Source organism: Vitis vinifera, chromosome 6 (genome assembly GCF_030704535.1).
Source record: "Vitis vinifera cultivar Pinot Noir 40024 chromosome 6, ASM3070453v1".
In the NCBI taxonomy this organism is placed as follows: domain Eukaryota; kingdom Viridiplantae; phylum Streptophyta; class Magnoliopsida; order Vitales; family Vitaceae; genus Vitis; species Vitis vinifera.
In genome coordinates, this window is record NC_081810.1 from 7648222 (window position 1) to 7660921 (window position 12700).

General features: G+C 34.9%; 1 protein-coding gene across 3 annotated transcripts; it reads left to right on the plus strand.

Annotated features, from left to right (window-relative positions):
- Nucleotides 1-508: 508 nt before the first annotated feature.
- LOC100244966 (6-phosphofructo-2-kinase/fructose-2,6-bisphosphatase) lies at nt 509-12676 on the plus strand. 3 transcript variants are annotated; one of them, XM_002276358.5, is made up of 23 exons: nt 509-700; nt 791-854; nt 1153-1448; nt 2212-2430; nt 3020-3229; nt 3347-3442; nt 3669-3767; nt 3849-3878; nt 4479-4532; nt 5164-5217; nt 5294-5371; nt 6354-6445; nt 6523-6580; nt 6676-6750; nt 7927-7974; nt 8989-9086; nt 9495-9570; nt 10161-10223; nt 10656-10747; nt 11674-11742; nt 11835-11898; nt 11983-12048; nt 12444-12676. In XM_002276358.5, exons 1-23 carry the CDS (start codon nt 509-511, stop codon nt 12519-12521), a joined length of 2271 nt encoding a protein of 756 aa, XP_002276394.1. In that variant the 3' UTR covers nt 12522-12676. The 3 variants fall into 3 exon arrangements, 2 of the variants coding, with proteins under 2 accessions (XP_002276394.1, XP_059593494.1); XM_059737511.1 differs by lacking the exon at nt 12444-12676 and adding an exon at nt 12150-12430; XR_009465848.1 differs by lacking the exons at nt 10161-10223; nt 10656-10747; nt 11983-12048; nt 12444-12676 and having other exon boundaries at nt 11835-11885.
- Nucleotides 12677-12700: the final 24 nt, after the last annotated feature.

Sequence of the window (12700 nt, forward strand, 5' to 3'; positions counted from 1 at the left end):
AATCGATGAACTCGAACCACGTCATTTTGCGAAAAACTTCACGCTACAATCCCCCTCCCTCTGACGTGGCAACAACGGCCGTTGCCATTCCACCACTCTGTGCCTGAGATCGCGACTCGGGAGGTGACGCGCCGATTCGCCCGAACCAGTGTACAGTGGCCGTGACACCACCCTATCGAATCTTTACCCTCCCACCAACCAGCCAAAGCGCCACCCCACGCGTTTCACCAAGACCCAACATCTCTCCACACAACCCTAGCGAGTCCCTGCCACCACCCACGCCAGCGCGTGGGGAAGCCAACGGCATCTCCCACTAAACGATCCGAATCCTCGAATACCCGACCCGGACCAACGAGCGAGGAACCATTCGTTCTTCACGTCGTCTTCCACAAGCAAATATCGAAATCTCATTCTAAAGTCTCCTTATTCTCTCTCATCTATCCATAACAATCACTGTATCATTAGTCTCCGAAGAGAGAGAGGGAGTGAAGCTCTAGAGAGAGAAACAATGGGGACTAGTGGGTCGAAGAATCTCGATAGCGGCTCCCATGGCGGTGAAGAGCGAGAGGAAAACCTAGACCAAGCCGGCGGTCAGCTCTATGTATCCTTGAAAATGGAGAATTACAAGCTCAAAGGAGAACTCATCCCTCACGTTTACGGCTCCGTCCCTCTCGTCGGCTCTTGGGATTCTTCTAAAGCTGTATTCTCCCGCTCTATATGCTTGTCTGTTTGTTTCTTGCGATTGAGTTATTTGCATGGTTTAATTTGTTTGATTGTTGAATATGATTAGCTTGCGATGGAGCGTGAATCGACGTCAATGTGGGAATTGAGTTTTGTTGTTCCGCCTAACCACGGTAATGGTATTTTGGTTTGAACGCTTGTTTGGTTGGTGAGAAAGTGACGGAACGAGAAGGAATTGAAATTTTGAGTGTTTTGTTTTCCGGTGGTTTTGTTTTATGAAATTGGTAATGTTGCCTTTGGTTGTGATGGAATGGCGCCTTGTTTTCTTTCTTTTCCTAGCTCTTCTCATAAACCAAATTGAGCATTATGGTCTTTGATTTTGGAAAACGTTTCGAAGTTTTTCTATCAATTTTTTGTAATGGTTACTTGTTGAGCTTGATTTTCTTTTTCTTTTTCTTTTGTTGAATTTAGAAACTTTGGACTTCAAGTTCCTTTTGAAGCCAAAGTACAGTAACACACCTTGTGTAGTTGAGGAGGGTCTAAACCGGGTCCTCACTGGGGGGACCTTGCAAGGGGATGCGAGGCTGGCCCTGTTTAGGCTGAATGGGGATGAGGTTCTTGAGTCTCGGGTATTCATTAAGGCTGATAGGGTCTCGCCATTTGATCTTGCGGCTAGTTGGAGAGCTTATCAGGAGAATCTCAAGCCTTCAACAGTTCGTGGAATTCCTGATGTTAGCATTAATGCTGTCCCAGAGATGGGTGCTGAGGTATGGATTAACTCTTGAATTTCTTGAGAATTTTGGGTTAAAGATGCTAAAATAAGGTTGTTTTTCATATGAATATTTTTGTATTAAAACTATATTTATGTCTAAACTGTTATATATCTAATCATTCTAGGAAAAAAAAAAATTATTATTCTGAATTATCCAAGACCATATCATTTCTTAAGTCCACAACTGCGTTCCAGTTCTCTATACCTCAACTCTCATGTCCTCTTCAGTTTCTCCCTCATCGTGAATGCTCAAACTGAGGTAACGGAGAAGGTTGCTATTAGATAACTCTGCCAATTTATCTCTCCTTTTTAGTCCACTACAGAATTAGAAACTCAGAATGTAACTACCTTTTAAGCTTCAATCCACTAGAACAGAAAGGAAAAAAAAAAAAAATCCGAAAAGGGAAAAAAAGAAAAAGAACTTTTTAAAAACTTGTTCATTTTACAGCAATATTCAGTCCTTTTAAAATTTCATTTCATAATTTGGAAGGTCCTAGCATGATGCAAGTTGTTGGAAATATCCAAAAGAACACCATTTTGTGCCTTAATTACCTGTTGAAATATTAACTAAAGAAGTGTATTATTAATTCATTAATTAGACTAAGAAGTAAGAGTGATCACCTAGCTAAAACAATATTATTTCGATGTCTCTCGTAAACCAAAGACATTGTTTACTAGCTAGTTTTAATAGGTGGTTCTAAAATTTCGGTGGTTTACTATATTTTGAATTAAAATCCTGCTCCATTTTTTCCCCACAGAATGGCTCTTCAGCAAGCCTGGAGCTTGATCTTGAACATTATGTTGTTCCTGCTCCTGCAACTTCTGCAAATTCAGGTCTGGTTTATGCAGCTAACATGGCAGAGACTCCAAGGTCATTGACCCATCTTGGGGTATTCTCCAACACAGATAGCTCAGGTGGTGCTTCATATTCCAATAAGGATGCTGGTGTTTCTGTTGATCGGCCTGCAACTATAAAGGTTTATCTTGGTGATCCAGATTGTTCATTTGTATTCTATCCTGCAACTTTAAGAATATCTGCAAACTATGACAGTGTGAAATTTATCTTGGACTTTTTAATGATGCTGTTCTAGTTTCTTGGACTTTTTAATGAAAATTTTCTCCATGTCCAACCACAACTTGCTCAGACCAGCTTTATTGGATCTGCAGTTGAACTTTAGCATTGGGAACAACAATCTTCTTTAGGTGCAATCACCAGTCTTTCAGAAGCAAGTTGATGATAGTTATCCATTGATCTCTCTATAAAATAACATCCCATCTTTTCCTTTTATATGTAATTGAAAAGAATACTGTGCTTTTAGACTCCTGTCCTGTGGAGCATCAATAAATGGCATTGCTGTTTAAGATGGCAGTGTTTACACAAGGAAGGCGTGTGCTAATTGATGGGTGGGTTATGTATGGGTATTTTTATGTGCTGTCAGAACTTGGTTTGCTATTTAACTGCTTCTTTTCTGTTCTGGTTGTAATTGTGGCAAATGCTCTTTATATGTTTGCTATTTTGTGGTCTTATGCTTCTATATCTGATTCACTTTGTTAACATTTACATAGGAGATGGAGGTCATTGTCCCTGATCCATCCAAAGTGTATTCAGGTTCTGGCATGGTTGAATCAAAGTCAGTAGGGACATTTTCACCGTTGCAAAAGCAAGATAGTCACAGGGGACTCTTTGTGGATAGGGGTGTGGGATCCCCCAGGCTAGTTAAGTCAGCTAGTGCTGCTACATTCACTGCTGATCTCAAACTAGACTCAGAAACCAAGGTTTGTACAAAGTGCAAAGGCATACTTGTTCTGTCAGTGAAGATCATGAAGTCATAATTATTTGCCTTGTTTCTAGGTGTTCTTTTGATACCTGTGACTCTTTCTGTTAATTGTTAGAATGCAATGCCAGCAGCTGCTGGAGCTGTTGCAGCTGCTGCTGTAGCTGATCAGATGCTTGGTCCGAAAGAGGATAGACATTTGGCAATTGTCCTGGTATTTTCTGTCATTACTGATTGATTTTGACTATTCATAATTTTAATGATGCTACTCTATTGACAATTCAATGTGATTGGAATTCAAACATTAAAATCCTTTCTAAAAGAAGGTTTGATTTTAGAAGCAACTTCCAGTAACAGCAGGTTAATTCCATTTGTTGCACCTAAAAATTCATTTACCAATTTTGTTAAAAATGAATGGTTGTAACAAATTTATATTTCAGGTTGGCTTGCCAGCTCGAGGTAAAACTTTTACTGCAGCTAAACTTACAAGATATCTTCGCTGGTTGGGTCATGAGACCAAACACTTCAATGTTGGAAAGGTGATTTATATTTTTAAAGTTATTCATCACAGCTCTAATCATTGAAGTGAGGAAGATTGATATGACTTTTGGTTGTAACAGTATCGACGTCTCAAGCATGGAACTAATCAGGTATATTTAAGTTGTTTTAAATTAACTTTTAATTACTTAGTGGCAGTCTCTGCCTGTGGAAAGGGTTTATAGCAATTATCTATTGAGTAGCTTCATACCTGCCTCAGTGATTTATTTATGCAGATGCTTTTTGTTAGCCATGGGTTGGTTCTTCAAAAGAGTTTGTAAAGGTTCTTAAGATTCTTGAGAATGTATTCTTAAATAATTCTCTTGTCCAAAAAAGAGGAAGGGAAAGAGATAGTAAAGCTAACTCTTCATTCTGCTAAACATTATCAATATGCTTATATGTATGACAATTTAAAAGGGAAAGATAATATTGGCGAACTGGTTCTAATGGCATTCAAACTTGAAGTGCAATAATCCTCCCTTTTTTTTCTCTTGTTTTTTTTTTCTTTTTCCATTTTAATTTGCATTTATTCATATCTGAATGTGAATTGTGTCTTTTGCTTTTCTGATTGTTAATGGGTTCACTATGTTACCTCATTACTTCAGTTCCCTTTCCAAAAGTCACTCTTTTCTCAAAATACGAAGATAGTTGCACAATTCTTGTCATCTTTGCTTTTGGAATTCTTGGTAAATCACGGTACTTTTTTGGTGCAGACTGCTGATTTCTTCCGAGGTGACAATCCTGAAGGCATGGAGGCCCGCAATGAGGTGAATTTCCTTTGGAAGAATTCTTGTTTCTGAGTGTTTCATATCACAATGGGTTTGTTCTTTTAGAGCGCACACATTCAAGTTGATTATTGTTTATTACTTGGAAAAGGTGAATGGACTGTAGTTCATGGCTCCTTTTCATGCTTGTGCCACATAGGTACCTAGTGGAAACCTGTGGAGCAGATTTACATGTGGATGTTCTACTTCGATAGGGTCCATTGATATGGCAAAAGTTTTATTGGACATATTGGTTTAATTCTATTGCACTGCTAGTTCAAAAGGTATAACAAATAAATAAAAAATAAAAAATAAAGAAGGCAGTAAACATCTATATACAGAATGGTTACTATCATATAATGAGATGAAATTTGGCCTAGGATATTTTCTTTAATTTGAGCTGTTGAACACATTGTGTGGTGGATATCTTATTCACAAACGCTTAGGTTATTGAGTGTGTAAATTTCATTTGCTCTATTTCCTGTATCAAATTGATCATAATATTTAGAAAATGGCATGGTGAAAATCCTGTTACCACTAAATTTGATTTTTCTTGGATGATGGACAAGGTTTTAATGTGACTTTTATTGACCCTTTTCTTTGCACATAGTTTTAATGTATCACATGCCACTAGGTAGCAGCCCTGGCAATGGATGATATGATATCTTGGATGCAAGAGGGCGGCCAGGTAAGTTATTTTATGTCAGATATTGTGATGCATGTGCCTAATCCTTTCATTTTAAATTATTCTAATTGGATTGTAGGTTGGAATATTCGATGCCACAAACAGTACCAGGAAACGAAGGAATATGCTGATGAAAATGGCTGAGGGAAATTGCAAGGTAACATGATCAATGCACATGAAGACAGCTAAGAATTTCCTGAGTATGAAAATTAATATGGATGTTTGGTGAAGCATATGTGTTCCAGGGCAGAAACAAAGCAGTACTTGGGGCATATGCCGAGGAGAGATCCATTTGTTGCTGAGTTTCTGTAGTGAAAATTTCTAATTTCTACATGAAAAGTTCAAATCTGATGAACCAATTTTTTGAATAGCCATAAAAATATGTTTGTGTGCTGATTAACTAACATCTTTAAGGTGGATTAGCACAATTATTTTGGTAACTTAGGTTTGTTGTGTGTATCTTTTGTTGGAATCACTGGGTAATGGTTTGCACCCCTGCAAGTGCCCTTTGGCATATTCTCTATTCCATGGAATATGCAATTTTATTCTCTTATTGAATTAAATATCCAAAGTTTGGGTTCTGGTACATCTTACTCTGTTTCTTGAGGTAATAATTGTAAACTTGATGACAATTATTTGGTGTGAGATTATTGTTTCAGGTTAAGTAAAGCATGTTTTGCATTCATTAAGCAGATTATTTATACTTATTAATCTTTTCTTTTTATATTAATTTATTTATGATGAATAGAAGTTCCTATTAGCACATCGAATTCGTATTAGCAGCCTAACATTGGTCAAATGGGACCGGGATATTCTAACAAAAAGCTAGCTATGTTTTTATATTTAGTACATAAATTGCATCAGAATAAAAGCCATATTATTGTTATCTTTTAACTTTTTTGGATGTTAATTTCACATCTGAGAAATGCTTAATTATCTAGGAACTCTTATCCCTTGGATTTCATGTGAGGATGTATGGTTTTTTATGTGAGGATGCATGGTTTGGAATTTGTTCTACATGCATCGAGTATGGAAATAACAAAAGTTCATCTGGCATTTTGTAGTTCAGCGGAAATGTCATATATCTAGTCTTAATCTCTCCATTCCTATCTGATTCGTGTTTAATGTTTTCCTTATAGATTATTTTTTTGGAAACAATCTGCAATGATGAGCGCATTATTGAAAGAAATATACGTCTTAAAATTCAACAAAGCCCTGACTATGCAGAAGAGTATGGTTGCTCTCTGAAACCATTAGTCATTATCTTAATAAACCATTATGAACTTAGTAACTGGTATTGTTTTGCAGGCCTGACTTTGAAGCTGGATTACAGGACTTCAAAATTCGATTAGCAAATTATGAAAAAGTAGTTTCCTGGAGCTTACTTATGATGATTGGTACTACTCATATTTGTATTTTGTGAAAGATTTCTGAAAATAAACAATTGTGCTCCTGTACCAGGTTTATGAGCCAGTGGAAGAAGGCTCTTACATCAAAATGATTGATATGGTTGGTGGCCAAGATGGACAGATACAGGTAAGTTTCACCTCTTAAATGATTAACAGAGACATGCTTTTAATTATGTACTTAAGGTTTACTAAGTGCATGTTTGGATACATTTCCTATTTTTTGGTTTTAAAAATAGGAAATCCTATATAAAATGTTGGAATTTATACAAAAAAGTAGGCAGATACCTTGTGCATGTCAAAACACTTCTAAAATTTTTAAATTTAAGTAAGAAAATTTCACTTTCTCAAAATTTTAAACTTTTGAAAAGAGTTTGTTAGAGCATAAGGTAAATTTTTGCTTTTTGTTTAAGAGTTCTTATATTTTGTATAAAAGGTTTTATTTTTAAAAATAAAGAATAAGAATTGCATCCAGGTCAAATAAATATTTCTTGTTTCAGTATTTGAAGACATTTAGAGTTTATTGAAGCAATAAACACCATGCTTTAAGGCTTTGGGGCTTGGCTCAAGTTGCAAAGATTTGGGGTGGGAATGTGAGAGGTTCTAGGTTCTAGTTCAGCAGGGACTGCAAAAAAGGTTACCTATCAAAAAATAAATATAAATAAACACTATGCTTTGACTGAATACTATTTCTAGTAATTTGTGCATTGTTCAATTGAACAATAAAGAATAAACATCATATAGTATGCTTATATGTCCAGAAAATGTCTTTTCACTATTGGGTGCTATTTACTTTCTACTGCCTGTCCGATTGAATACTACTTCTATTTCCTACTATGTTTCGTCAATTTTCTGAAATGCTAGTGGTAATTGTGGGAGGCCCCATTCTGTCAACTGTGCCAGTCGTTAGTGGAGCACAACCTACCACAGGAAATGATTTAACCTGTCAGTGATTAATTCACAGATGTGGGATATGTAAATGAAGTGCTGTCTGAGTGCTTTGATGGGCTTAATCAATCTGTAATAAATTGATACATGTGTTAGTCTACCACCTCAACTAAAAAATAGGAGAAGTGGGCCAAATGTGGGAAAATGGGGATATTAAAATATGGCTATGAATAGAATAAAGAATGAAAGGAAGAAAAGGGCCCTTCTTGCTAATTCAAATTTTGAGCTCTTACAATAATATTTGTACATCTCGTTCATTAATCATTGGATTCAGCGGATTCAGATGTAATAATCTGATTGATCTATAGTGTGTTCCTTTAATTTTGTATTTACTCAGTAGCGTTATCTATTGTTTCAGGTCAACAATATCAGTGGCTATCTTCCTGGGCGGATTGTGTTTTTCTTGGTATGTTGCCAGGCAACTCTCGTGAGAAATGTGGTTATGTTTACACTTCCATTTTTATTTTTATCCTGTTACAATGTAGCTTTGTAAATTGTGTATTCTTTTTCCTTTCTTTGTGTTAATGCATTAGGAGCAAACATTAACTGCTGAGGCAAAATCTATGATAGCTGCTTGTTATGACCTAAGGTTTCATGAACCTCATAAAAACTTCCCTCTACCGCTATACTCTCCATTATTATTTAGCATCAGATGTGGTGTGGCAAAATAGAATTGAAAAAATACTTAGACATTAAACTACAACATCAAGTTTCTGGAATGGACCCTGATTATGTTGTAAAATATAGAATGAATAATCACACTAGGGATCACTGCTATCTGGACTCTTAAATCATGTGATAGGAATTTTCATCTTGTGAGTGATGTCTTGGGATACTTCTTTTAGTTGGTAAAGTATGTAACAAGACATTGGTGTGCCTGTTGATTTCAAACACATCTATTTTAGAGGGCACCGGTTTTTGGTGTTTCCTCTTTTCGTTTAATATACTTCTTTTACTTATCAAAAAAAAAAAACATATCTATTTTAGATGTACTGGTAGCCAACGTGTCTATGTTGTGTATTCTATTCTATATATTAGTTGATATGTATTATGGCAATTTAGTTTGAACAAGAATATCATATACCAACAGTTTTTGTTAGTCTTAGATATACCTCTCCTGAAATCGCTTCTAATGGGGGAAATTATATTAGATTTCTTCAAGAGTTACGAGAATAACTGAATTCTGTGAAGTTACTGCTGAATTTGTCACAAAAAGTGTTCTCAAATATTTTTTGAGAGTGACTTCAACATTTTGAAAATTGTGATTCAAAAGTGACTTTTGCATCACTAGATCAAAGTGGTAAATATATCTTTCCAAAAACAGGGTGTCATTATAACTAATTTTCCTTTTCTCTGCTTTTCATTTTTAAATACTATTGCTCTTTAACATAGAACATGAACTCTTAATAATGTTTTGCAGGTTAATACACATCTCACACCCCGACCAATTTTACTTACTAGGCATGGAGAGAGTCGGGATAATGTTAGAGGTAGAATTGGGGGTGACACTGCATTAAGGTATACAATATACCTTTTCTAGATTGTTGATTTATTATTTTGTTGGTTTAACTATCTTTCAAAAATCATAGAATTGTCTGATTGAATGATAATGATTTTCTCCTAAAAATGAAACCAATCCAGTTAGGTATTTTTGCATCCTGTTTTGGATGGCCTACATCCTTTTACAGAATTCTTACTTTCTCTGTGGCCTGATATACTATGTTGGTAGCTGAATCCACAATTTTGTAACTAGCGGTCTAATCTCAATTACAAAACTTCTATAATTATAGGAAACAGAGTGTAAAATTTGGTCTAATTTTGGTTGTCCATTTTCTAAATCTAGATTTGGTTAGTAATTTGCATTCAAATATCCATATGCATACTGCTCAATTAGAGTTTGTGTAACACAGAAATATGTTTGAAAAGTGATGCAGGAGAACTTTATGCAAAGAAACTTTCTACCTTCGTGGAAAAGAGACTGAAACCTGAAAGGGCTGCTTCTGTAAGTTTCATTAATATGCATAGCTTATCTTCTGTTGTGCAGATTTATTGTGTTGCATTTTGATATTTTTTTCCTGATTAAATTGATATTTATTCCTTGAAATGAAAACATCCATGGAGCCAAACCTGCAACTATTTCTGTTCTGTTAAGAAAAATGTAAGTGTATTAAAAATATGTGTGTGTGTATTTTGCTTAAACATAGTCATGTTCACTGCAATATGAGTATGGTTTCACCATACTCTTGAAACTGTTTTTCTTGATTTTGTACGCAAAAATTTCCCTTTTTGTTCTCAGAATCAAATTGTAACTTTAACTGTTGAGGTGTTGACCTTATATAGCTTTGGCTTTCATATTTAAAGTAATGAAATATTTGTACTGTGATCTTGCTAAGTTATTATATGCTTTAAGTTTTTTCAAAGAGAGAGAGAGAGAGATAGAGAGATAGAGAGATAGAGAGGGGTTTTATTAGTGCAACTTATGGAATTATTTATAATGCTTTATACTATTCTACTAGTTGAATATATATGGAAGTCATGTGTAAATTTTAACAGAATTCTAATAAGCATTCTTGTGATTTTGCTGTGGTTTAGATATGGACTAGCACACTGCAGAGAACAATTTTAACGGCAAGTCCAATTGTTGGGTTCCCAAAGGTTGGTGTGAATCCTTAGAATGTTAGGACTATGTTTGGTTCCCATAAAATTTAAGGGAAAGAAAAAATGAAAGAAAATAAAAAATAGGTTTAAACTCAATAAATTATTTTTATATACTTCTTCAAATTCATTTTACTTATTTCCCTTTATTATATAAAGATTAAATAATTTAAAAACATATAAATTTTTGACAAATTTTAATTATATTTGATTTTCTTTTGTATTTTCAATGATGAAAACAAACATGAGAAAACCATTTTCCTTAGCACTTTTCTTTCTTTCCTTCATACTTTCCCGGAACCAATCATAGCATAGGGATTTCTTTCATCTCTTAGCTTTTGAATTTAGAAAAATTTGGTGGATAACCAACAAATCTAGGAATTTGTGTGGAAATGAGTATAGAAAATTCTATAACTTTTTTACTTTTGGTAGATACAATGGCGTGCACTTGATGAGATAAATGCTGGAGTGTGTGATGGAATGACATATGAAGAGATAAAGAAGAACATGCCTGAGGAATACGAGTATGAGCATTTTTTATTTGTTTAAGAAATTTTCATGATGTAATTTTTCTTCCATGCATACACATGATGATAGCTTATTAGACATACTTGTCATATTACAGCTTGACTATGGTAGAGATGTAATATTATGTGGATTGTGCAACAATGTAGTTACAGTTGTACTCTATTTTTCCAAGATTGAAACCTAACCTGGAATAATTATATTGAATTTTGTAGGTAGAAGTCCATGTAAACCAAGAGTACGCTGTACAAATAATTTCATTGATTCAGTTATCTGTTTTATTTTTTCCAAAAATTTTGTTGATAGAATTTTCATCATTTATTTGAGGATAAACCATTTGGTATTTTCACCTTTATGAAGGAAAACCATTTTATGTGAATGATATGCATAACTCATTCTAGGTACATAATTTGTTCTTCCTTCACCTTTTTCCTCTTGATTTTTTTTCCAACTTTAGTTTTAACCTATTTTTCATCTCTTTCTGTTCTGACATCTTTTGCTAGTAAGCTAATCTGCAAAGAATGTTTGAACATGCTAATATTATTATATTGTTTATTTTAACATGAATTTTGGGGTAATTTGCTTGTAAAATTTTAATTCTAAGGGAGCCTGTTGTATTCTTAACCTTTCTGCCATTAGTCATGGAAAAGAATGCTATAGCTGGATGGGAAGATGGTTAGAATAGTAATCAACTGGCTGGAAATATTACTCTTATTTTATAATTTATTGAATATTTGATTCTGTTCAGCATTGGGTTGTGCAAGGGATCTTACCATGTAAAATTTCTCGTATAGTAATACCTTGTGTTATTTGTAAAACGAAGGAAGTTATTATTACCCCAAAAAAATCATGTACTTGGGAATCTCATTTTTTTCAGGAGCTTTCCTTGTTTCTTAGGATAATTTCATCCTCACATTAATTGCAGGTCACGTAAGAAGGACAAGCTGAGGTATCGGTATCCTCGTGGTGAATCTTACCTGGATGTTATCCAAAGGTTTGCAATCTGCTGTTACAAAGAATGATTTGTCAAAACTTAAATATTTTTTCCAACTGATTTATTAGAATAAACTTTCTGCATTAATGCAGGCTGGAGCCTGTAATCATTGAGCTTGAACGGCAACGAGCACCTGTTGTAGTGATATCTCACCAGGTTATATATTGAATTAAACTTGTGTTCTTTTCAGTTTCTGGTGTTGTGGTTAGAAACCTTAAAAGTGTCATTGCTTTGTTGTAGGCGGTATTGAGAGCGTTATATGCTTACTTTGCTGACAGGCCTTTGAAAGAAATCCCACACATTGAGGTAAACTATGGACAGTTAAAAACTGGCACATTTGAATTATTTTGCCTTCTCCTGAAAGTTCATGATCCACTTAACTCGTCTCATGAATGTGCAATTGGTAGACTCTGAGGTGGGCAGAAAAAGGGTGTTGCTCCCCTGTAGGATAGGATAGATCTTCAACTCCATAGTTCGAATTACACTTCTGATCGGATGTTTAAAAAAGCCATTATAAGCCCAGAACTTGGTGGAGCCTTTCTAATGCTAGCTTCAATGACATATATAAAATTCACAATGATCTACAAGATTGGGGTTAGAATTACCACATCATTTTATGAATAAATTCCTTTTCTAGGAGAAGAAAACAATCCAAAGTTGGCCAAGTTACACCCTGACAAACTTAATGATTCACTTTTCAGGTACCGCTTCATACTATAATAGAGATACAAATGGGAGTTACTGGTGTCCAAGAGAAAAGATACAAGCTCATGGACTGACTTCGCTTCACAGAATCTTTTGTTTATGACATGGTAACTCATAATGCCGAGGCCATTTCAATTTATCTAATTTTCATTCATTTACAAGATGTAACATTATTGGAAATACATCACTGTATTTACAATGATTCATAATTGAATGAGTCAGTTCTTCATCTGCCCAAGTGGTGACAGCTCTT